General features: G+C 39.7%; 2 protein-coding genes across 2 annotated transcripts in view; one reads left to right on the forward strand and one right to left on the reverse strand.

Moving 5' to 3' along the window:
• The window catches only part of LOC138972755 (hexokinase type 2-like), a 289,080-nt gene that overhangs the window by 249,032 nt on the left and 12,340 nt on the right, over positions 1–27,708 (reverse strand). The window lies entirely within an intron of this gene.
• LOC138973950 (uncharacterized) overlaps positions 57–27,708 on the forward strand; it is a 30,368-nt gene continuing 2,716 nt past the window's right edge. The window contains exons 1-5 of the mRNA XM_070346650.1: positions 57–162; positions 1,439–1,542; positions 1,958–2,382; positions 7,758–7,848; positions 8,644–8,723. Of these exons, the coding sequence (XP_070202751.1) occupies positions 2,005–2,382; positions 7,758–7,848; positions 8,644–8,723 (549 nt within the window). The 5' untranslated portion in view covers positions 57–162; positions 1,439–1,542; positions 1,958–2,004. The remainder of the gene's footprint in view (positions 163–1,438; positions 1,543–1,957; positions 2,383–7,757; positions 7,849–8,643; positions 8,724–27,708) is intronic.

Genomic DNA, 27,708 nt, shown 5'->3' on the forward strand with positions numbered 1-27,708 from the left:
CACTTATGAGGGGTTCTGACACAAACACTAATCTATGAATCTAACAATCGCATCTGCAGGTGAAGTGTCCAGCTCTGGTTCGGATGTACCGCTAATTGCAGGTGTGGTTGTCGGTGTCTTGGTGATTGCTCTTTGCGTGGTGCTCGCCATCATCATTATAAGGTACCTGATGATAATTAAAATACTCACAATGAATGCGGTTTTGTCCGCGGTGTCTAAACGGCGAACAGAAACGACTATTACAACTTTGAACTTCTATATTCAGATACATAGATGAAGTAATAATTAAAATAACATGAGCTCTGGTGAGGTGGTTGACACCAGAGGTAATAACACTGCAAAATTAAGGGTTGTCCGCAACACATCAGTCGCAGAGAACTCTTTCCCCAGCCAGGTACTTCCCTTCCCGCAAACACCATCTTGTTAATCGCCACAGTAAAGCCTGATATCAATATGGGAGAAGTCTACTACGCGAAGTCAACTTCACAAAGCTCGCTGCACGAAGCTTTGGCACTGAATGTTTGGGTAAAAAGACAATAAGAAGTCTTCGCGAATTCAACTTCGGGCAAAATTAAGGACTGCCTGTATTCCTCCAGAATTCCACCGAGAACATAAGCATCCTTCTACTTTGACAATACCAAAAATGATTGTTTTGTTTTGTTTTGTTTTGTTGCTTGCTTAAAGTGTGGGATGTTTTGTCCACTGAATTAATTCATTTCGGACACCTGCGCCAATCTACAAAATGAATTCAGAAATGAGTACTGCTCTCCATAGGAGGACGCGAGGTTGTTGATTTGTGGAATGTTCTTATCAAAAGATCTAAAAAAAAATTTTAAAAAAGGGATGTTAGAGCTCACAATGTATTCGACATGTGCGGCAAAATTAATTGAGAGTTACGCGGAACCAATCTCCTGGCACCTAAGAAAATGATATGCACTAAAATAAACAAGTGACTTTTATCCTCAAATGAAATTTAAAATTCTCTCTTATAACATGTGACGGATTAACTAGATGAGTTGGTTTCTAAGATCATATATACGGTAGGGTATTCTCATAAAATAAAGAAGATGGATAAATAATTCTTTGACATAAAAGCGAAAAACCTCCATCAGGATATCCCGCCTTTCTTACTTATTTCAGAGTATTGTAGATATGTTTCACCAAATCGGCAAATACACTCCTACGGGCGGAATATATCTAATTACTCAATCTAATGAATACCAAAGACGTATGTTTTATTTTGTAGATAATATGTGGATACTTTGTTAATATGTATAGCGATTTCGTACCCTATACTCCTTCCTCTATCTCTTCTTTGCTGTGTTTGTGTCGATTGTATTTACAATTTTCCGTTGTTTTATATGAAGACTTTGACTCATTCATTGGTTTCTAATGAAACATTTCATTTGTTCATTCACAAAACATACTGCGATTACAGGCGAAGAAAAAACAAATCGGAAGCCGGGTCACCACACACAAACGGTTCGTCCGAACCTGTTAACGGCAACAGAGAGACAGCACTGTCTTTTGATCCTGTCACAGGTAATCTTTTCCTCCTCTATTTAGCGTTTGTGACTTGCTATTAACTTATTTTTTGCTGTTGCATTTATTTCTTCGTGGTGGTAAACCGAGAGTAAACTGTTAATACAATCAGTGTGCGTGCATATTCGTTTACCGAATTGGCACATTTAACGACTCTGTCTCCTGTCTGGAACCTTTTTTTTATTTGATGCTACATGTACTAGCCTAGTCTGGATAAACTACAGAAAAATAGCATTAAAACTCGATAACAGGTTGATGTGTGCTTCCCAAAGTTCACAAAAGTATTACCTCATTATGTCATTTCAATGGCTCAGCGTGTTTCCGGACACGTGCACACAACGGGTACATGATACATAATACGTACGTTACATAGCATGCGTTGAGATATGTTCACGATAATCAAACTGTGCAACAGATTACGAGGTTCTCAAATCCAGCAAACCCAGCGCGGCTGTTAAACCGATGGTCGCCAACAAACCAAGCAAGGGAGTTAACCAAGAAGACTCGGGTCACATTTACTACAACACCACTGATGCTTCGGCACACCAGCAGTCTACACAAGCACCGCAAGCGGCCCCAGCCTCTGCCCTAACACAAAGTCAAGGACAAGCACCAGCAAGCGGTCCACTGCCCAGACCTGGGAGCCCGGTCTCCACGCGGCAAGTTGCAGACCCGGCTGACTACGACGAGGACAACTCGGGGGCTGAGGGCGACAACGTGTATTACAACGACGACGAAGACGTGTACGCCAGCTTCCAGGCGACGCAGCCCAAGTTGGATGCTGTGCAAAAATACTTGGTGGACGCCCTGGCCTCGGGAAAACTGAAGGAGGAATTTGCTGTAAGTTAACTAGCCGGCACTGATTAGAAAAGCTAGCTAAATTCTGTGTGCATCCATGTAGATCATGCTTCTCAAAGTAGCAGCTTCCCTCGACTTTAAGTTACCACAACACTTCATATCAGATTTTCGACCAACAAAACATGAGTTCTAATTCGAATTAATTCAGTTTCATCCACTGGTCTTATACTGTATGATTGGCGCAGAGTTACGAACACAGTTTGATTGGCAAATGCGAATTTTGACGTTTTTACCCTGTAAATTATGCGACAGCAGTACTCACCAGGACCCGTATGCTTCTTAGGGAAGTACGCGACAACTCCCGAAGTTTTGAGTGACATCGGAAGTACTTGCCTCACTTTCGTATGCATGGGCCGGAAGAAGGGCTTACTTCGAAGCAAAGCGAGGAAGTAACTGAGGGTAGTTTGCGACTACTTCGAAAGTTTTGTGCGACATCGGAAGTACATCCTCAATTTCGCATGCATGTGACGGAAAAAGTGCTTACTTTTGAAGCAAGCGAGAAAGTAAGTGAGGGTAATTGTACCACAGCGAAACCCAGGAGTACACACGCTGCTTCCAAAGTTTCTCAGTGCAAAATAGCAGGGCTTTTCTTCGGTTTTTCATATAAAACCGATCTAACGCAAATGAAAGTCCCAAAGATAGAAAATAGAACGAAAAGTCGTATCTCGTGCGTGCATTCCGTGTAAATTTCCCTGAATACAAACCTGAGTTGCCAGCTTTGACTTTTGTTCGTTCTGGATCACTGGCCACCACTCTTAAAATGTCATCCCCGCTTTTTTTTTTTTTGGGGGGGGGGGGTTATGTAAATGGGCGTCTTTGTGTGCATGTGTGAGTGTGTGTTTGTGTGAGAGTGTGCGTGTGCGTGTGTGTGTGTGGGTGTGTGTGTGTAGGCATGCGTGTGTAGGTGTGCGTCTGTTCATTCATTCATTCGTTTGCAGTGCACGCGCACACATGTGTGTGTGGGGGGGGGAGGGTGTGTGTTTGTGTGTGTGTGTGTGTGTGTGTGTGTGTGTGTGTGTGTGTGTGTGCGTGCGTGTGTGTGAAAGTGTTTGTATGTATTTGTGCGGGTGCCTGTGCGTGCGTGCGAGCGTGCGGGTATAACTGTGCGTTTGTTTGTGTGTGCGTGCGTGTGTGTGTGTGTGTGTGTATGTGTGTGTGTGTGTGTGTGTGTGTGTGTTCAACGGTGTGTGTGTGTGTGCACCCCCACCCCCCCCACACACACACACTATTATGAGCTAATTCTTTGCGTCTCGATATTTTATTTATTTTCTTACGTTTTATGTTGTTTGTTGTGATTCACCACACCTGAGTTTCTCGAAATTGAGATAATAAAGTGTTCTATGTCTAACACATATGCACACACGCGCGTAGGATAAACACCCCCCCCCCCCCCCCCCCCCCGCGGGTTAGGGGGAGTCCCATATTGGTTGGGACTAGAAAGAGTTTACCCGATGCTACCCAGCATATCGTAAGAGGCGACTAACGGTTCTGTTTCTTCTCTTCTTTTGTCTTATTTCTGCCTTACCAGTCCTTTCACCTATATTTCCTTCCAAGAAAACTCTCCCTACTATTCCCTGCAGTTTTCCAATTCTTTTCTTGTTGTCTTATTTCTACCTGACTGGATCCATCACCTTTATTTCACTTACCAAAAGTCTTCTTTTCCACATCCTTATTTCTCTGCACCCCGCATGTCGTATGAGGCGACTAACGGATTCTGTTTCTCCTTTAACCCTTGTTAAGTGGTTCTTGTATAGAATATAGTCAATGTTTGTACAGATTTTAGTCAAGCAGTATGTAAGAAATGTTTAGTCCTTTGTACTGGAAACTTGCATTCTCCCAGTAAGGTCATATATTGTACTACGTTGCAAGCCCCTGGAGCAATTTTTTGATTAGTGCTTTTGTGAACAAGAAACACTTAACAAGTGGCTCTATCCCATCTCCCCCCTTTCCCCTATCCCATCTCCCCCTTTCCCTCGTCGCGATATAACCTTCGTGGTTGAAAACGACGTTAAACACCAAATAAAGAAAAAGGATAAACACATCCAATCTTGACTTTCAACTTTACATAAACATACATCCTGTTCACAATTAACGAGGACAAACATAATTTACTAACACCTAAGTATAACCATTTATCTTTTGTAAAAATTTGGACACACATTTTCCCAAATAATATGAAATTTACTGAACTTATCTTCTTTTCACTACACCTTATATCTTGATTCCCCAAAACACTTGAGTTCTGCCTTTTTAAATTGACCAGTAACCCAAAACTTTCGCACTTACCAAACAGTTTTACCGATACACAATCATTAAAGAAGAAAAAGAGGTTTAACATAACCGACTTCGCTACCACATAAACCAAAAAAGTTTTATTCTCCCCAACATTCTGGTCAACAAAATCATTATTACAGACAGTCATTCAATTTCAAGACAATCATCACAGCTTTGAACAGACCATTTCGTTCAACCAGTCAAAAACAACAACTATAGTAAAAGTTACAGCGCGATCAACGTTCGCCCATTTACGAACTCGCGATGAGATTTGTTTCTTCTGGTCGCAATGCTTACCGTTAACAAACGCATGCGCACTTTAGGGAATTCCCCAAATTTCCTCGATCTTAACCTGAGTATTCTCGAAGCCACTACAACGGCATTCAAGTTAGCTCGTGCATACCGAGTACGGCTGGCAACTTTGCTTCCAAAGTTCCCACTTTCAAAGTTAATTTCATCATTTATACGACGATATCGCATCTTAAAGGTCCTTACCCATCTAAAAACAAGTCGCGTAAGGCGAAAATACAATATTTAGTCAAGTAGCTGCCATTTTTCAGCAAGACCGTATACTCGTAGCATCGTCAGTCCACCGCTCATGGCAAAGGCAGTGAAATTGACAAGAAGAGCGGGGTAGTAGTTGCGCTAAGAAGGATAGCACGCTTTTCTGTACCTCTCTCTTTGTTTTAACTTTCTGAGCGTGTTTTTAATCCAAACATATCATATCTATATGTTTTTGGAATCAGGAACCGACAAGGAATAAGATGAAAGTGTTTTTAAATTGATTTGGACAATTTAATTTTGATAATAATTTTTATATATTTAATTTTCAGAGCTTGTTTTTAATCCGAATATAACATATTTATATGTTTTTGGAATCAGCAAATGATGGAGAATAAGATAAAGGTAAATTTGGATGGTTTTATAATTTTTTTTTTTTTTTTTACAATTTTCCGATTTTTAATGACGAAAGTCATTAATTAATTTTTAAGCCACCAAGCTGAAATGCAATACCGAACCCCGGGCTTCGTCGAAGATTACTTGACCAAAATTTCAACCAATTTGGTTGAAAAATGAGGGCGTGACAGTGCCGCCTCAACTTTCACGAAAAGCCGGATATGACGTCATCAAAGACATTTATCCCAAAAATGAAAAAAACGTTCGGGGATTTCATACCCAGGAACTCTCATGTCATATTTCATAAAGATCGGTCCAGTAGTTTAGTCTGAATCGCTCTACACACACACACACACACACACAGACACGCACACACGCACACACACACGCACATACACCACGACCCTCGTTTCGATTCCCCCTCGATGTTAAAATATTTAGTCAAAACTTGACTAAATATAAAAACAAACCTCCAACACATGCTACAATTGCATGACATTCCGGTTTTGAAGGCAGCTCATTGGGAAATGAGCTCAGACACAATATTGAAGACGTGAAATGAGTCAATCGAGCAACTGTCGTAACTTGGCTACAATGAGACGGTCGGCTACCTTGCACCATAGATACGAACTGTGACATTCTTGTTTAACTTAGGTGAAAAGCTTAAAACAGCGGGGATCAAACGGTTAAAACCCGACAGTACGATCATTTACTGACCCAAAAAACCGTGCTCGAGTCATTCGGCGAAGGTGGTGAGCTTTCAAACTGCCACGACTGAATAACTGATAACACATCTTTGCATAGTGCTTTTTGTAGATGAGTAGCATAGTGCAGTGGTTACGGATTCGGAATTTCAATCCGACGCTCTGGGTTCAAGTGCCGCTGGGAGCTAAAAAAATATTTTACTTTTTTTTAATTAACCTTTTTCTTAATAGACCTCATTTGCATTTAGACTGCAACAACCGGTTTTTGCCTCTGTGTTAGTTTTTTTTTAAACGCAAAGAAACTGTCCTATGCTTTCAAAAAAAATTCGAATCTTGACTTTTAACTGTACATAACCATGCATCGCCATCGTAATCAAAATTAACGAGGGAAAACAAATTAAAACACCGATGAACAGTATTGTCTTTTCTAAACTTCTTGACAGACATTTCCCCAATAAATAAGGAACAAGTCACTAAACTTAGTTATTTACGGTCTACTGCATAATGTTCTTCCTTTTATAATGTTCCAGTAACACAAAGTTTCCCTATAACCAATCTTTGTTTGTCCAACAAAGAGTTTTACCGATGTAAAATTATTAAACAAAAGTTCAACATACAGTAATTGTTGTACTTATTGTGAGAACAAAATTGATTATACTGATTTTTGTTTTGTTGTTTTTTTTGCCCAAAATTATGTTCACTTGGAAATTCATTGAGGATAAAGTGATTTGTAAATGTAATATGATTATTAAAAATTACCGTAAGGGAAGTTTTTTGGGCGTGTTTAAAATACATTTAGAAATATTACTGTTAACGATATAAGTACATTTAAAGTAGAAAAATTAATATAAAAAGCAGAAAAAAAGAAAAGAAAAAAATCAATGAAGAGGGATACTCCCCGCAAAAAAAAAAAAAAAGGGTTGAAGCAAGCACCTGAGATTAAAAAAAAAAAGAAAAACAACAAAAGTTCATTTACTCTTCTCCTAACATTCAAGCCAACAAAGTCATTTGTCATAGACAGTCTTTCGATTCCAAGACAATCATCACAGGTTTGAACCGACCCTTTCGTTTAACCATTCAAAAACAAACCTTGCAATAACGCTGTTAATACTACAGCGCGCTCAACGTTCGCCTTTTTGAACTCGCGATGAGATTTGTTTCTTCTGGTGGCAAGCTTACCGTTAACAAACGCATGCGTACTAGTTAGGATTCCCCCAATGTTCGCGACCTTGACCGAATACTCTCGAAGTCACCACTCCGGCGTTTGTGCAGAGTGGACAGTTGGAAAGTTAAACTTCGGGAGTTCCCACTTCCGAAAGAGGCCTCTACTTCCAGTGTTGCTGACTTCCTCCTCATGCATACGGGCCCAGGTGTGTACCTCTGTGTGTCTTTGCGTCTGTGTTTTCTGTTGATGTGTGAGTGTGTGCATTTGTATGCTTCTGGGTGTCGTCCCTTGTCTATGCCTGTGTGTGTCTGTTTCAGACACTGGAGAGCATGCCTGAAGGTGTACCCCAAGAGGTCGCCCTGCTGAAAAAGAACTTCAAGAAAAACCGATTCGCTGCCGTCCTACCCTGTGAGCATTTTGTATAACTGCTACATGTATATTAACAGCTATTGTGTTTTCAGCGTAGCAATAGGGTCCGATAATAGTATTTAGACGAGACAAGTATAATGCCGACGAGTCGAAGACGAGTCGCATTATACTTGTTCGAGTCTAAATATCGGACCCTATTGCTACGCTGAACACACAATAGCGATTATATAGCTGTTCTGACCTTGATTTTTTGTTCCAAACTTACAAAATGACAGTTTTTGCGTCGATGCGAGCAGACGGCAGCGAAGTCAATTTCAGTTTGGGTGAATGGCATTTATACTTGTCTCGTCATGAAGTGAATTGTTCATCCTCAGTTATAAACGACTACATGAATGTTAGTGCCATGGGCTGTACATCAATACTTCAAAGGGGAAGTGGGTATTTAGTGTGGAGTTACGAGATAAGAAAGTCGGCCATTTTTCTCAATATGCTTTTGGATATTGAGTAAATGGCCGACTTCCGTAGCATTATGCTTTGATGATCGGAAGAGACCATCCAATCACAGCCCCCGAATTCCCCCACGTGTCCATCAGAATATACTGAAATGTAAAAATGCGTCAGCAAACATACTTAATAATTATTTTCTTGTGTCATTTGTATTCGACTTTACTTACGAACAGTCAGCATTTTGCTAAACTAACAGTGACATATGTTAAGAAAATAACATTTATTCCACACACACACACATAACAAAACCATTTTAACTTATAAAATACAATGGTGACAATGATTCACATGATCAACTGGTTCATTCTAAACAATATATTCTTTCAGATGACCGCAACCTGGTTGTACTGCGTGATGGATACTCAGAAGGAACGGCTACCGATTTTGTTAACGCGAGCTATGTTTCGGTAGGACATGTTTCTCTTTTACATTTGATTCTAATACTTTCATTCATTTTTATATTTAGTCAAGTTTTGACTAAATATTTTAACATCGAGGGGGAATCGAAACGAGGGTCGTGGTGTATGTGTGTGTGTACATGTGTGTGTGTATGTGTATGTGTGTGTAGGTGGTTTTACCGACAAATGGGGACGATTGTCACTGGAGAGCAGTCAAATGGGGACGCTTCCGACAAACGGGGACGTCCCCATTTGTCGGCCCGTGCGACCCCATTTGACTGGATTTGAGCAGATTGAGCGACCCCATTTGACTGCTTCCTAGCATCCCTGTGGACAAACGGACTGGATTTTCACACAGATTCATACACATATTTTAGCTCTGCACTTTGTGGTCTGCTCAACTAAACCATGTGATTTTTATCATGTGACTTCAAATGACTTTACAGTAACTGCTTTCATCAGAATTCAGTTTCTATTCAAATGCAGTCAAACTAAAACATTTATTTGAATTAAAAAAAAAAAAAAGTTATTGCATTTAATATATTTTATTCAGAGTATTTTGAAAGAGTTCTGATTATTTGATCACGTTTTTTTTTGTATTAAAACAAAAACAAACACAGAAACATATACATTCCTGTAAAAAAAAAAAATGATTACAATTATTTTGTTATGAGATTTATTTTAGGTTAATTCGAAGTGTTGTGTCTTTGTCATTTGTTGGTTTGTGCAGTGCAGTTGTTTTGTCAGTTATTCTTCTCTTCATTTGTTCTATCGTCTTTCTTCTTCTTTTTTGTGTGTGTATTTTTGTGTTTTTGTGCCTGAAGAAGACCCTTAGGTCGAAACGTCGCTGTTATTCGTTCCGTGTTCGTCATTTTAACGTGAGTACATTGCTTTTTGGTCTCTTTATTGTTCCCTCTCACGTCCAGTCGCCATTGTTTAATACATGTTTTAATGTGTTTTGTATAATCCGGAAGCAGGAGTTTAAAACCTATGTATATATTAAGGGAAAAGTCTGGGTTGTGGCACTCGATCACTAGGTGGGGCACTGCCCTTCGCTCCCTGTTACCCGAGTTCCAATCCTCGTGGTAAGGCGTCCGCCCCGTGATCGGGAGGTCGTGGGTTCGAACCCCGGCCGGGTCATACCTAAGACTTTAAAATTGGCAATCTAGTGGCTGCTCCGCCTGGCGTCTGGCATTATGGGGTTAGTGCTAGGACTGGTTGGTCAGGTGTCAGAATAATGTGACTGGGTGAGACATGAAGCCTGTGCTGCGACTTCTGTCTTGTGTGTGGCGCACGTTATATGTCAAAAGCAGCACCGCCCTGATATGGCCCTTCGTGGTCGGCTGGGCGTTAAGCAAACAAACAAACAAACCCGAGTGCCAACAACAATAGGATGAGCATCAGAAGCGAAGATAAAGAGGGAATTTTTTTCTCTGCGCGCGCGCCAGCAAGCAGGATGTCTCAGAACTGAAGCGGTAATAGTATGATCTAATTACAGGCGATGGGTTTATGGGTCACGTGATTATATATATGAAGTCTTCTATCGCGCGCGTATCTCCAGACTCGGACTCAAGGCGCAGGAATCTATTTATGCCGTGTGAGATGGAATTTTTTACACAATACATCATGCATTCACATCGACCAGCAGATCGCAGCCATTTCGGCGCATATCCTACTTTTCACGGCCTATTATTCCAAGTCACACGGGTATTTTGGTGGACATTGTTTTATCTATGCCTATACAATTTTGCCAGGAAAGACCCTTTTGTCAATCGTGGGATCTTTAACGTGCACACCCCAATGTAGTGTACACGAAGGGACCTCGGTTTTTCGTCTCATCCGAAAGACTAGCACTTGAACCCACCACCTAGGTTAGGAAAGGGGGGAGAAAATTGCTAACGCCCTGACCCAGGGTCGAACTCGCAACCTCTCGCTTCCGAGCGCAAGTGCGTTACCACTCGGCCACCCAGTCCACGTGATGTGGGGGCGGAGCCAAACATTGGTTGATACTTACTGTGTTGACATTAGTTCATTGGCCCCGCCCCAACATCATATGACTTACTAATCCATGGGCTATCATTGGTTCATGTTTTTGGCGCTAGACTATCTGACAGGTAAAGAACTATTTTGATGTGACACGTTATTACTTGGTGCAAATACGCGCAGTGTTTAAAACCACTTGGCGGACAGAACTGTGCATTCTCACAATTCGACACTTACTACATCCATAATAACCACACCGTTGATCAATCGCTGAGAAATGGCACAAATGACAGTTGGGGAAAACATTCAGAAGTTGGAATGATCTTACTGAACGGCTGGCAGACTTTTCCAGAAAGAACGATTTGGTGTACGTGGTCAAATACAGTCGTGCTGTTCAACTTGCGAACAAGAATTCAAAACAGCCCTTTCCAGACGAACTGAAGTATGCATACGCAAAACTTGTGTGCAAGTACTCAGGAAAAGGACGACTCACAGGCCGAGGTGCGAAGAGGAGCAATGGGTAAGCGGATTAATATTTAGTTGCTATACTTCTTATGCGTTCTTGTCACAGATAGTAACTCGTATGAATGTTTAATTTTAATATTATTTTTTTTTTTTAGGTTTACAATGTTTCAACATTCATTCCAGTATCGACTGACATTTTAACGAGTGCGGAAAGTCTGTCTGTCTGTCTGTCTGTCTGTCTGTCTGTTTGTATGTCTCTCTGTCTGTCTGTCTCTGTCTCTCTCTCTCTCTCTCTCTCTCTCTCTCTCTCTCTCTCTCTCTCTCTCTCTCTCTGCGCGCACTTCTTCTTCTTCTTCTTTGTCGGACAGATTTTTCACACAAATGACCAGGAAACCAGATTACGTAAGCCGTGTCAGCTGTACCCTTTGTAAAAGTCAGCGTAGCTCGAGAACGGCATTGAAATATTTTCGGTGTTCTTTACCTTGCCCAAGAAGCAGAGCATAAGAGTATACGTCACACACTCGAGTCAAGGACGTCGTAAAATGGCCCTCGGTCAAGTTTTCACCGAGAACCATTTTATGATGTCCTTAACAATTATGTGTTAGTCGGCTTAGAATATGCGCGCAGGTTTCAAAGTTTTGATCCATTCGATTATCTCAACAGACATCCTTTGATTGTAAAGTTGAATGCGGGCACATGATGGTTGAAAATACTTAACTTGAAAGTTTCCCGCTGTGGTAGATTTTTATGGTGGTTGTCACACAGGCAGCGACGGCTTTACTGGTCGGACCCAGTTGTGCGTTACCTCGCTTTTGCCTTTAATGACTGACTGACTGGCTGACTTTGGGGATTAACGTCCTCTGAGGTAACTAGGATCTATTTGGGAACATTTACCGTGATACTGTAAGAGGAGCAAGAAAAGAAAAGAAAAATGATGATGATGATGATGATGATGATGATGATGATGATGATGATGATGATGATGATGATGATGATGATGATGATGATAGAAAGAGAGAAAGAAAAAGAATAGTGAGAGAGAGGGGAGAGAGAAAAAAAAGAGAGGGGGAGAGAGAGGGAGAGAGAGAGAGAGGGGGAGAGAGAGAGAGAGGAGAGAGAGAGAGAGAGAGAGAGAGAGAGAGAGAGAGAGAGAGAGAGAGAGAGAGATATTTAGAACCGATTCCAGACGATGGGAAATGCTGTAAAGATACATTTGACGTAAAGCGAGTGACGCAATTTCACTAGATTTTTTCGAACTTTGATCATTTAGATTCCAAGTGAGCGGGTCGGCATTGCACACTCAGAGGATGGGCGGTGCTTTGCTATTCCGTGAAGCACCCACCGACAAAACTAGCTTTTCTGTACTTTTTTTTTTAGATAAAGAGAGTATTATCTCGCAGCATTTGAAGTGTCATTCTTTAGAATAAATCACGTTGGTATTGTTGATTTAAATTTGTACTTTGTCTTGTCAATGTTTTGCTTGATAAACAAAAAGGGTCCCTGCTTGAACGTTATAACACTTAGAGGGTCACCTAGAATCCGTCCTGATTGATCAAAAAGCCATATGAGGCACTGAACTGGTACTAAAATAAAATAATGTGCTGACAAATTTAAGCTTCTTTTTTAATACAGTAACAGGATAGATTTCTCCCCCGAAAACTACAGAAAATTGGCCATTTTGACCTCCATAATGTAACATCTTACAAGTAAGTGTAGTTGGACCTGTCTTTAACGACAGTTTGAAACGAGTTGTTATCGCAATTAAAGAAAGCCGCCGTTGGCTACTCGGGTGGTGTCTTATCGCTTTCAAGAGTATGTCAAGAGGTGTGTATGGGGTGCGCTCAAGCGCAGAAGACAACGTGATTGCATTCGGCTAACTCAGAGCCGTCCCGCCCGCCTGGTACGTTTAGCAGTCGGTATAACGAGATGGTAGTGTATGAATTTTATTTATTGGTGATGTAGAGATAGTACAATGTCATTAAAAAAAAAATTCAAAACAAACATGAGTTTAAAGGTTGTGAAAGACAGGTTGTGAACGTTAGTTTGACCGAAACTGGCAGCCGCAAACACATAATAACAAACAATCAATATTATGATAGATTCTGGATAAATAATGTATTATAATGTGCATCTTGTAGGTGATTGTGCTTTTAATAATTTTCAGATTTGTTTTCCCTGTTAATGCTGATGCCACAGTACTAGTTGATTTTTATAGGGAGAAAATGGTTTTGTTTTAAAATGTTCATTATGTACATTGCTTTGTAATTTTGTTAACACATTAATTTTGTGAAACGCCCAGAACCATGTCAGGATTTGCAATACATAAAAAAACTTTATTATTGTTTTATCTTTTTATATTTAGTCAAGTTTTGACTAAATATTTTAACATCGAGGGGGAATCGAAACGAGGGTCGTGGTGTATGTGCGTGTGTGCGTGTGTGTGTGTGTGTAGAGCGATTCAGACTAAACTACTGGACCGATCTTTATGAAATTTGACATGAGAGTTCCTGGGTATGAAATCCCCGAACGTTTTTTTTCTTTTTTTTGGATAAATGTCTTTGATGACGTCATATCCGGCTTTTTGTGAACGTTGAGGCGGCACTGTCACGCCCTCATTTTTCAACCAAATTGGTTGACATTTTGGTCAAGTAATCTTCGACGAAACCCGGACTTCGGTATTGCATTTCAGCTTGGTGGCTTAAAAATGAATTAATGACTGACTTTGGTCATTAAAAATCGGAAAATTGTAAAAAAAAAATAAAAATTTATAAAACGATCCAAATTAACGTTCATCTTATTCTCCATCATTTGCTGATTCCAAAAACATATAAATATGTTATATTCGGATTAAAAACAAGCTCTGAAAAATAAATATATAAAAATTATTATCAAAATTAAATTGTCCAAATCAATTTAAAAATACTTTCATCTTATTCCTTGTCGGTTCCTGATTCCAAAAACATATAGAAATGATATGTTTGGATTAAAAACACGCTCAGAAAGTTAAAACGAAGAGAGGTACAGAAAAGCGTGCTATCCTTCTCAGCGCAACGAATACCCCGCTCTTCTTGTCAATTTCACTGCCTTTGCCATGAGCGGTGGACTGACGATGCTACGAGTATACGGTCTTGCTGAAAAATGGCATTGCGTTCAGTTTCATTCTGTGAGTTCGACAGCTACTTGACTAAATATTGTATTTTCGCCTTACGCGACTTGTTTATGATTACTATTACCATTATCAGTATATAAGAGGGACCACGCTTATACCGAAACTGCAATTTAAACAAAATTATTGTTGAAGAAATCAAAAATACATCGAACACATTTCACGCTTTGATTTAACTTATGTTTCCAGCTCGTCACAGACACAGCCTAAGTGCGAAGGCCTGTCTTGAAGCAGAAACGCTTTTGGTGTTCTAGTCGCTTCACACTTTAAGTCAAGTGTCATTCAGTCCGTCTCTCACAATATCACACCTATCCGCGAAAATAGGCAATAGGCCATGATGGGCCATATGTCAGGGAACAGAAGTAGCTCGCTGACTGTCTGATTTTTTTCCCGAGATTTTATTACCTCTCTGGGCCATAAGATGTGGACTACCTTGGGATGGGACAATAAAGTAATGAGAGAGAAAAATCTAATATATTCCTTGACTTTGGGGTAGCGCGACTCTGTTGCAGCTAACTTTCATGTGGGAGAAATAGGCCCTGTCGGAGAACAGAAGTAGCTCGCTGAGTGTCTGATTTTTTCCGAGCTTTTATTACCTCTCTGGGCCATACGATGTGGACTACCTTGTGGTTTGTTTGTTGTTTGTTACGTGTAAGGATTACCCACATGACAAGCAAACAATACATAATTCGTTTGATCTTATCGAGGTTATCGTTCCGAATAAGTTGTTGTATATACTGTAAACATTCCACTTTTAAACACATTTTTAAAACACCTGTTGTGAACACTGAATGAATTACTCTTTTACAAAAATAACACATGAATAACACACACTAAATAATGTTTACCATTTGTGCTACTTTTACCAGTTGAATTAAACAAACTTCACCAACAAAGTATTGCGACAAATTACGCACCCGAATTAAGGCATTAATTCCCATGTCATTTTGTTCAATTTGTCTATGCTACTACCCGTAGTACATGTAGTATGTAGTCAAAATAGTCGGAAAGTTTCAAAGCAAACTAACAAGTCCTTGCTGACATACAGCGCTTTTTCGCATAATGCCCCTCGTAATTAACGCAAAAAACTCCCGTTTTTGACCGCACATACGATCGACACCTGCATCAGAAGGAATAGCATAGAACACAAAATATGCGAGCGTGTGAATCCGTGATTTGTAAAAATGTAAAACAATCGCCCCGCGATTTACAAATCACGTAAATGCGCCGGATATTTTCTTGTCATCTCCAAAGTCAAGGGATCTATTAAATGTTTTCAATAAGGAATCAGAAAGGCCATATACATTCCGCTCCGCGCATATCTATTAAAATCCTTCGGCAACAAATTATTGCGACAAATTACGCACCCAAATTAAGGCATTGATTCCTATGTCATTTCGTTCAATTTGTCTATGTACTACCCGTAGTAGCTTACATGTAGTATGTAGGCAAAATATTCGGAAAGTTTCAAAGCAAACTAACAAGTCCTTGCTGACATACAGCGCTTTTTGGCATAATGCCCTTAGTAATTGACGCAAAAACTCCTGTTTTTGATCGTAAATGCGATCGACACCTGCATCAGAAGGAATCCCGTCGCGATATAACCTTCGTGGTTGAAAACGACGTTAAACACCAAATAAAGAAAGAATCAGAAGGAATAGCATAGAAGACGTTATATGCGAGCGTGTTAACCCGTGATTCGTAAAAATGTAAAACAATCGCCCCGCGATTTACAAATCACGTAAATACGCCCGATATTTTCTTGTCATCTCCAAATTAAGTCAAGGGATCTATTAAATGTTTTGATTCTTATTTCATTACTTTTTTGTCCCATCGCTGGGATATTCGGGTCAATTCCCCCCAATGGAAGGCTAGCAGGAACAAAGTCGCGCTTCCTCCAAATCAGGGGATCTATCAGATGTTTTTTCTTCTTTACTTCATTGTCCAATCACTGGGAAATTCGGGGCGTTTCCTCCCTGTGGAAAGCTAGCAGCAACAGAGACACGCTACCTCAAAGTCAAGGGATATATTAGATTGTTGTTTTTCATTACTTTATTGTCTATTCGCTGGGAAATTCGGGTCGCTTCCTCCCAGTGAAAAGCTATCAGCAACCGAGTCGCACTACCCCAAAGTCAAGGGATATATTAGATTTTTTTTCTCTCATTACTTTATTGTCCCATCGCTGGGAAATTCGGGCGCTTCCTCGCAGAGAAAAGCTAGCAGCAACAAAGTCGCGATACCCCGAAGTCAAGGGATCTATAAGATGTTTTTGTCATTAATGTATTTTCCCGTCGCTGGGAAATTCGGGTCGCATTCTCCCAGAAGAAAGCTAGTAGCAACAGAGTTGCGCTACCCCAAAGTCAAGGGATCAATTAGATTTATTTAATTCTTTTCATTATTTTATTGTCCCATCGCTCAAAAATTCGGATTTGTTTTCTTTATGCTAAAAATCGTAATATTTTATCTATCGAGTCCAAACCACCCCCACCACCCAGCGTGGACGGCTTCACTGTGTCACAATGTGGATGCAAAGAAAGACAAAAATATCTACTGAAAGAGCACACGCCGACGACGAGCAATATCTAGTAAAACTGCAGACGGGTCACCTGCAGACTCAGCCGTGTGTGTATGTGTGTGTGTGTGTGTAATCCAGCAGCGTGCTTACAACAACAACAACAACAACAAACACAAATCACACCTAATAAACAATGTTTAAAAAAAACCACAATAAATACCGGTTAAGCGATATGAAACAAATCAGTCAATCTGTCGCTCGAAACAAAAATATCAACACTAAAAACCAGCCATATATGACGTAATGTGAGTAGTTTTGACAGCATCGCTGATCACCTACCTTAATTCTGTTTTCACATATTAATGTTTAAAACAAACATAAACTTTGAAAATAATTCTCTGAGAATGTTAGGACAGTTCCACTCATCTTGAACTCAGGTCAAAAGGAGTTCAGGTCATTCTCTCCCTGACAGGATGCCTTGAGATTCCTTGTCTGGCAAGGAAACCGATTTTTGTGTGTGTGTGTGTGTGCATATTTAGAGCTTTTTGTAATGTATTATTGATATAAGCAGATTCGCGATCGTCGATAATGATTTTTCATGGTGTTTTGTCATTTTAAAATTACGAAGGAATTGAAATGTAAGACAGTTTCAAGCGAGCTATTTTTCGCGGCTGTATTTACTGTGCAAACAATTCTAAATATGACAAAAGTGTCACGTGATAATCAACCGTTTGGTTTCGGCGCTCACTGGAGCAGACGATTTTTTCTGTAACCAGTTGACAGAGATGAAACCATATATTACGGTCTCCTTCCGGCAGCAGTCCCAAAATTTCGACTTGTTTTGACCTTAGAACGATGTCTTTATCATAACTGTGAAGAACAGAACGGAGATCACTGTCGAAGTCGGCCAATCTGCAATCATTTTCGTCTCGCGAACACTGATCTCAAATTTAGATCAGTGCTCGCAAAAAACATATGGGAGATAACTCTGTATTCTTTTCTTTTTTTATATATAGATTCGCGTAGGACTGTAGCGTCCGGTCAGAGAGACAACTGGCAATAGCCGTGGAGCGATGCTTATCAGAATGAGTTCCACTGAGTCCACCATAATCAAATATAGTGCCGAAAAATTAAAGCTTCTTTTTTAATACAATAACAGGATAGATTGTTCCAAAAAAAACTACAGAAAATTGGCCATTTTGACCTCCATAATGTAACATCTTAAAAGTAAGTGTAGTTGGACCTGTCTTTAACGACAGTTTGAAACTGTCTACCCGAGTTGTTATCGCAATTAAAGAAAGCCGCCGTTGGCTACTCGGGTGGTGTCTTATCGCTTTCAAGAGTATGTCAAGAGTATGTCAAGAGGTGTGTATGGGGTGCACTCAAGCGCAGAAGACAACGTGATTGCATTCGGCTAACTGAGAGCCGTCCCGTCCGTCTGATACGTTTAGCAGTCGGTATAGCGAGATGGTAGTGTATGAATTTTATGTATTGGTGATGTAGAGATAGTACAATGTAATTAAAAAAATAAATTTAAAACAAACATGATTTTAAAGGTTGTGAAAGACAGGTTGTGAACGTTAGTTTGGGCCGAAACTGGCAGCCGCAGTCCGTTTAGACATGTGATCGCAGTTGACAAGTAAGCAATATCTTAAAACATGTCGCGTAGACGAAATTAATACATTCAGTCAACCCTTCGAACTCACATTATGAAAGACAATACGAAGACAAAACTCAATACCTGTGTCGATTTCATACCTGACGGCGACCGCTATCGCGTTCACGCCACAGAAAGCCAGTATAGCGCAGTAGTGTAAAGCGCTTCTTATGAAATTGTGCTTTTTCTATTGTATATAATTTTTTTTCGAGCTTGTTTTAATCCAAACAGGACATTAAACGTTGTATGTATTTTTGACCAAAATAGGACATTTTACACAGATCGAAACAGTCAGTGTTCCTCCGAGACCGCGCTAGCGGTCGAGGTGAACGACTGTCGAGATATGTGTAAATTGTCATATTTTGGTAAAAAAATACAAATAAAATTTATGTATCTGGGTAGAATTTCTTGTAGTTTTTATGATTGAACGCACACAAACATGCACTATTTTGTAGTCTCGGCTGGCCGCCTAAACAGACGTTTTGTCGGCCTCTGACGTCACATAGCTCAAAGAAGGGAAATCCAGTGTTCAATCGATACACATAGATTTGTTTATGGAATCAGAAAATGATCAAGAATAAGATTACATCTTTTTGGATCGATTCATCACATTTTATTTTTAAATACAATTTTCTGACTTTTAATGGCCAAACTCAAAAAATAATTTGCAAGCTTTAATCCTGAAATGCAATCCTGTTGTCCGGATTTTGTGGAAAGTTACTTTTACAGAATTTTAATCAAATGAATCCAAAAATGAGGGTGTGACAGTGCCACCAAAACTTGTACAAAATGCCAGATATTACGTCATCAAAGAAACGTATCCTCCAGTAGTCCAGTAGTTTTCTCTGAATGGCTCTACACATACATACACACAGACCCACAGACCCACAGACACGTACTACGTAGGCCCTACACCACAACCCTAGTCACGATTCCCCATCTAAGTTAAAACATTTAGTCAAAACTTTACAATATGTTAAAAAATATATATATATATATTTCGTGTGGTCGTTATAGACAAAGTGGTGGACAAGCTTTCATTGGACAGGTTTGATTGCACGATCGGACTAAAGATTCAAACACACCGATTGGCTTCAAGGGAGCCCGGGTAGCTCAGGTTGTGGACTTGTGATCCTAGGGTCGCGGGTTCGAATCTCGGCCGGGGCCCAGATATGTCATAATGATATACTACAACAACAAAAGTTCATGGAAAGATAGAAACGCTTACTTGCGTTGCAACTTTCAAAACATTTAAGAGTAATTCGCAGTCGGCTGCAGGTCGAACATCATGGAAAATTACATATGAAAATCCGGACGAGGAAGTAAACTTTACCAAAACATTATTGCGAGAAATGTCGCGACAAAACTGCCGGTTGTTGTTATTTTTCTACCTCAAATGCACTCGACATCTGCATGAGTAGGAATAGCATAGAACACAAAATACGCATGCTAACTTAACAAGACAACATGTTCTAGGTAGATAATGTTTGACTTTCTTCTCTCATGTAAAAGTTGTATATCATCTATATTGTTGTATCATAACAGAATTCAGACGTTCAAACGATTTCTGAAACAGACGTGTGCTGCCTGCTACATATATCATTAAACAAATCAAGCCAGTGATGTTGAGAAGAAAAAATATCGACAACCAACTATACCACAACGACAACAATCGATAATTTTGCGCACAAAACAAAAAAAACTTTCGGGAAATAGAAGTCAAGTAAGCTGATCAACTGAAAGAAGAATGAATCTGAATACACATATTTTTTCTTCTTTACCCCTGTCTCCACCCCCTGACCTTGGTTCGGCGCGTCGTTAACAGATACTATGATTTGACACGATCGTTACCTCACAGACGACACGACTCGCCGCGTCTACCTCTCCCTGTGTGCTTCTGTAGCGGCATGTATAGGATGAAAAATATTAATTAATTTATTTTTGTTGTTGAGCAACGGTTTTTACGAACACATAGTGTTAAATAAAACCTTGAAAGAAAAATGATTGTTGTGTATGCATGAACCGCGCACAAGTTCTATCACGCCTCTTCTGAGCGGCTCCCGTTCCACCAAGGGCAACATTTTTTTCTGCCAACGATTTATTGCATGAAGAAATCAAGTTGACACCTTCTTCGAGCTTCGTGGTCCGCCAGTAAAGTAGCGCACATACTAAATACATTCATCCATTGGCCCAAATGGTCATGTGATAAACCCAAAGCTCCGCCCACTCCACTCAAAACACTTGACCGCCGCGTCAATGAAATCTTTGCTGGTGTTTATTGGATGGTCTGTTTTGTTACAGGCCGAACGCTGCCCGTCTTACAGAAGGCTCATAAGACCGCGTAAAAGCCATACCACGTTGAAATCAGCGGTTCTCTTCTAAAAGCGTGATTGACATTGTCAGTTAGTCAAGCAAACGAATGCACGCGTTCACGCATGCACACACATTAATATACGTTTGTTCTGCGAATTGTTTGCTTGTTTCTCTATGATTTGTTAATGCGTGCGCGTGTTTGTATGTGTGTTTATCACCAGTCGACATAATTACTGAAATACTCAATTCTTTGGACGCAACAGCACTCTGCACTTTCAAGCATGTACTACATGTACTGTTTTTGTACATGGGGTTAACACACGTTGTTTTGCATAGAAATCTTAATTCGTTAAGCGGGGAATACTTTAAAAAACAAAACCCACATGTTTTAACGATTCACGTAATGTTGCTTAGCTAACACAACAATTCGCCAAGAAAAATGTACTTAGCATACCCATTCCTAAAACGAGTATAAAGGATCTTAGTTGGAAAAAAAAGGGAAGTTTTGTTTTTGTTTTTTAAGTAAGTCGCCCAAGCGCTCTATCAACTTGGCTAAAAACAAATCTTTGAAAAAAAACACAACTAACTACACACACACACACACACACACACACGAAAAAATAAAAGAAAAGAGAAACACACACTAATGTGACATGATATAACTGAGTTTGCTGAAAACTGACGAAAAAGTACAAGACCGGAAAATCGCAAATGCTTACGCATAAACTTTTACAATTTCTTAGAAGCGCTCCGAACAGACACAATCACACACTCACATGCAACTTGGAAAAGCACTTCACTGGACAGTTCGGGTTGCAATTTTGGTTATTGTAATTATGTAACCACACACGTACCATCTGAACATCAGTGTCTAAGTGTTCAGTTATTCACACGGGTTTCATCTGCTTGGGTAATGGATTACAACTAAATAGCACTGAAACAATTAATTTAAAGAATCAAGAATCAAACGCAAAAGAGATTATCGCCAGAAGGTGAAATCCTGTTTGTATGAAAAGAAATAATCGGCAACGGTAACGGAGCATTTTACAGTTAGTTATTTCAGATGTTTCCAAATTACATCACTGCGAATGTCTCTTGGGCTTCGAAAGGTGGATGTCGCCGGGGAAAAATCACTAAAACGGCTTATTTATTTCTTTATTCGTAAATGAAGTCCTTCCAATACGTATCAATGATTTGGATCACCACCTCAGGTTTGCCTAGGAAGGCGTAATCAATATTTTCAATTTTACGCCGGCAATAAATGTTTACTTTGCGCGTAAAACATATATTAAGAGCGTACAATTCATCAACAGTAATTAAAACAAACAGAAAATCAACAAACTAACTTACAAACAAGCAAAGGGACACGAGAAGAAAAACAAGTCGCGTAAGGCGAAAATACAATATTTAGTCAAGTAGCTGTCGAACTCACAGAATGAAACTGAACGCAATGCAACGCAGCAAGACCGTATACTCGTAGCATCGTCAGTCCACCGCTCACGGCAAAGGCAGTGAAATTGACAAGAAGAGCGGGGTAGTAGTTGCGCTGAGAAGGATAGCACGCTTTTCTGTACCTCTCTTCGTTTTAACTTTCTGAGCGTGTTTTTAATCCAAACATATCATATCTATATGTTTTTGGAATCAGGAACCGACAAGGAATAAGATGAAAGTGTTTTAAATTGATTTCGAAAATTTAATTTTGATAATAAATTTTATATATTTAATTTTCAGAGCTTGTATTTAATCCGAATATAACATATTTATATGTTTTTGGAATCAGAAAATGATGAAGAATAAGATGAGCGTAAATTTGAATTGTTTTATAAAAAAATATTTTGTTTACAATTTTCAGATTTTTAATGACCAAAGTCATTAATTAATTTTTTAGCCACCAAGCTGAAATGCAATACCGAAGTCCGGGCTTTGTCGAACATTACTTGACCAAAATTTCAACCAAAACTGAGGGCGTGACAGTGCCGCCTCAACTTTCACGAAAAGCCGGATATGACGTCATCAAAGACATTTATCAAAAAAATGAACAAAATGTCCAGGGATTTCCTACCCAGGAACTCTCATGTCAAATTTCATAAAGATCGGTCCAGTAGTTTGGTCTGAATCGCTCTACACACACACACGCACATACAGACACAGACACAGACACACACACACACACACACACACCACGACCCTCGTCTCGATTACCCCCTCTACGTTAAAACATTTAGTCAAAACTTGACTAAATGTAAACAAGTCGCGTAAGGCGAAAATACAACATTTAGTCAAGTAGCTGTCGAACTCACAGAATGAAACTGAACGCAATGCCATTTTTCAGCAAGACCGTATACTCGTAGCATCGTCAGTCCACCGCTCATGGCAAAGTCAGTGAAATTGACAAGAAGAGCGGGGTAGTAGTTGCGCTAAGAAGGATAGCACGCTTTTCTGTACCTCTCTTTGTTTTAACTTTCTGAGCGTGTTTTTAATCCAAACATATCATATCTATATGTTTTTGGAATCAGGAACCGACAAGGAATAAGGTGAAAGTGTTTTTACATTGATTTGGACAACTTAATTTTGATAATAATTTTTATATATTTAATTTTCAGAGCTTGTTTTTAATCCAAATATAACATATTTATATGTTTTTGGAATCAGAAAATGATGGAGAATAAGATGAACGTAAATGTGGATCGTTTTATAAATTTTTATTTTTTTTTACAATTTTCAGATTTTTAATGACCAAAGTCATTAATTAATTTTTAAGCCACCAAGCTGAAATGCAATACCGAAGTCCGGGCTTTGTCAAAGATTACTTGACCAAAATTTCAACCAATTTGGTTGAAAAATGAGAGCGTGACAGTGCCGCCTCAACTTTCACGAAAAGCCGGATATGACGTCATAAAAGACATTTATCAAAAAAATGGAAAAAAAAGTCTGGGGATTTCCTACCCAGGAACTCTCATGTCAAATTTCATAAAGATCGGTCCAGTAGTTTAGTCTGAATCGCTCTACACACACACACAGACACACACACACGCACGCACGCACATACACCACGACCCTCGTCTCGATTCCCCCTCTACGTTAAAACATTTAGTCAAAACTTGACTAAATGTAAAAAACAGAGACAGAAATGGGGGAGGGGAGCATATGGGGAGGTGGAGAGAGGCATTACAAAAACTTTCCTGTTGACGAAAGCAAAATGACGCGAAATGAACCCAATGATGGTTTTTTTCAAAAGTAATGTAGTAAGCTTACAAAAGTGTTCTTTTTTGGTTTGTTTTATGTGTTTTCCTTTTAACAGCCGACTGTCGCCCAATTAGGGACTGCTCTACATTATGCAAATGAATATGAATAGTTAATGGTTGAAAAGTGTGAAAAAGAGAGAGAAACAAAGAGAGAAACAGACTGGTAGAGAGAAGATGGAGAGAGGGAGGGAGGGATTCAAAGAACTGTTGCCGAAAGCAAGGCATCTCGAGATAATGGCCTATAACCTGTTCAGGTAAGTATGTTAAAAGCAATTAACCGCTGAACTCATCCTCTCTAAAGAGTACACTTCACACCAATCGCTGAAGTTTTCAAGGGGTCATAGAGTACACACATTGGACACTAGAGAGGCCGTAAAAGGGTCGCGTTGCCATTGGTCAACCTGACCACGTGATCAGCCTCGGCACAAAGCTACGTCCGTGGTCATGGAAACCCTTTCTAGTTCAGTCCTGGCTCGGAACAGTTTTTTTGTGGGGTTTTTTTTCCGAACGATGTAGGCGTCTCCCAGGAATTGTTTTGGTTGGCGTGCGGAGCGGAGAGTTACAAATTACTTTAAAAGAAAACACTTTGGTTACTTCTCAGAGTGTTATGTATGGTCCGACTGAGGTGCCAGTAGCGGACGTTTTAAATGGAAACAAATTGAAACAACTTTTACAGCCCGGACTTCGGTATTGCATTTCAGCTTTGTGGCTTAAAAATTAATTAATGACTTTGGTCATTAAAAATCTGAAAATTGTAAAAAAAAATAGGCCTATTTTTTTTTATAAAACGATTCAAATTTACGTTCATCTGATTCTTCATCATTTTCTGATTAAAAAAACATATAAATATGTTATATTTGGACTAAAAACAAGCTCTGAAAATTAAAATTACAAAAATTATGATCAAAATTAAATTTTCGAAATCAATTTAAAAACACTTTCATCTTATTCCTTGTCGGTTCCTGATTCCAAAAACATATAGATATGATATGTTTGGATTAAAAACACGCTCAGAAAGTTAAAACGAAGAGAGGTACAGAAAAGCGTGCTATCCTTCTCAGCGCAACTACTACCCCGCTCTTCTTGTCAATTTCAGTGCCTTTGCCATGAGCGGTGGACTGACGATGCTACGAGTATACGGTCTTGCTGAAAAATTGCATAGCGTTCAGTTTCATTCTGTGAGTTCGACAGCTTGACTAAATGTTGTATTTTCGCCTTTACGCGACTTGTTTAAAATCAAGAGTCAAACTGACACAAAGATTTTCACCTTCCATTTCTCTGTAATGGAGGCACGCAGAGGCACGACGTAGAGAGAGCGTCAGATAACCGCGACGTAGGTTTGGGGAGTCGGGTCGGGCACTAAGAGTACAGTTTATTTTTACAGAACTGTACATTAATTATCGCAACAGGTTTAAACAGTTCGCTTTACATTTGATTCTGTCTCTCTCTGTCTGTGTCTGTCTGTGTCTGTCTGTCTGTCTGTCTGTCTGTCTGTCTGTCTGTCTGTCTGTCTGTCTGTCTGTCTGTCTGTCTGTCTGTCTGTCTGTCTCTCTGTCTGTCTATCTGTCTGTCTGTCTCTCTCTCTCTGTCTGTCTGTCTGTCTCTCTCTCTCTCTCTCTCTCTCTCTCTCTCTCTCTCTCTCTCTCTATCTCTCTTTTTTTTTGTCGTTGGAATTTGAATTTAAACATATCTTTGAACATAAAACATAATTGTCAGAACGATTTCGAGTGAACAGACTTCGGTGTGTACGAACACAAATAACCCTGTGGGCTGCTGTCACATTTTAGGTTTCTATACAATGAGAAAATAACAAAGTGTTGTTGACTTTTCATGCAAGGAGGTCGATCCTTGCAATTTTGCATATTATGTTTGTTCTCGTATGTTAGCTTAAGACGGGAAAGTCAGACGCAAGCGAAGGGAAATTACCAGATCACGCTCACAAGTGTGTACTAAAAGTCACATCAAATCCAATCTTCGGCCACTGTGAGGCCACTAAATGAGAAACAGATGACAGGCACTCCGCCACTTCTGCTGAAGGACATAGCAGGTACTTGGCTACACTTCACTGCGCCACATGAGTGATTCCATTTTCCGTTCAGCAATCAGTCTGTCTCACGCACAAATTGTCAAGGGTAATTTTAAACTGAGTCTAATTTTGTCAGACACTGGGCAAGTTTTAATACCGGACCTTCAACATTGACGATTGGGGTCTAAAAAACACATTCCTTCCTTATAAACGATTCAGAGAAAATACCCCCCCCCCCCCCCCACTCTATACCCCCACCCCCTTGCATTTTGAAATCTCCTAACATTATCTGAAATTGAAGCTGGCGTTAGAAAGCATGACTGAAACCCCACCGCTGTTAATCTCCTTCTCGATAAAAGAAGATATACACGTATTGTACGGCCGTTTTCTCAAGGCTGTCCAAATGAAGTGCTATCTGAATTTAACTCTTAAAAAAAAAAAAAGACTAATACGGGTGTTGTTTTTGTTTTTTTTTTAATAAGCCACGCCCCGGACTGCGCGCGCAACACATGCAGACGACGCATATATGTGTAGTAAGTTTGTCGGAACTTTGGCGGAGTAATTTGATAGAGTTTTTAGATTGTGTCAACGACTGTAGACGTGATGTAACTTACAGATAAATTATATCTGAGCTTAAAAAAGTGTTTATTTTCAATAAAAATCGGTTCGGGTAGCGATGTGATGTTAATCTAGCAAATCAACAGGGCTACTTCCTAATGGACCGAAGTTCTGTGGGACTGAAGAATCATCAACCGATGTGAACTGCTATTTGTTTAGGTGGTTCAGTCTTTCCCCATCGGCAGCCCTGTAAGCTTACATTTACTGAAAAAATCCTGTTTCATTTTTTTCTTTGAGTAAGAATATTTGTCCGCAGCTTACGGACTAACCCGTTCGATAGTATTACTTGGGTATAAACTTCCTTCCCAGATTGTCTCTGTCTCATCGCAAAATTACACAAACATTTTTCAATTTACAATATTTTACTTTGTCATTTTTTTCCCTGTTCGACGACTCTTCCGACTATGTGAGTGTGTATGCGTATGTTGAATCCGATTACGCTTGTCCGCTAAACTGAAACGTGATCGAAATGACATTCGATCGATATTGACACTAACTAGTTTTTAAAAAAAAATGTATTCAGACGCATACGCACACGTGCACTTTTGCAGTCCCATGCACTGACCGCTGGTTCTACCTTGTGCGCTTGTCCGGAGTTTTTCTTTGTTTCTTTTTTAATTTGAGGTAATCGATAATAGCGTGGCATGAAATACAATTTTGCGAAAACCCGGTGAAAACATATCGCTCCAATGAATGCTGTCCATCATGTGCGAGGTCGGGAAAAGTGTTACACGTATCGCATGAAAACAAAGAGTGTACAGATAAAACTGAAAAGGAATTAAAGCGGAGAAGTCGGCAACTCAGTCAAACCACCTCTAATAAAGTGACAAATAGTACTAAACTATCGACTACTAAGATTCATTTGATTTTGTAACCAAGAATTTAGTTTTTATATTTAGTCAAGTTTTGACTAAATATTTTAACATCGAGGGGGAATCGAAGACGAGGGCCGTGGTGTATGTGCGTGTGTCTGTGTGTCTGTGTTTCTGTGTGTCTGTGTGTGTGT

This window comes from Littorina saxatilis, linkage group LG8, assembly GCF_037325665.1.
Source record: "Littorina saxatilis isolate snail1 linkage group LG8, US_GU_Lsax_2.0, whole genome shotgun sequence".
Taxonomy (NCBI): domain Eukaryota; kingdom Metazoa; phylum Mollusca; class Gastropoda; order Littorinimorpha; family Littorinidae; genus Littorina; species Littorina saxatilis.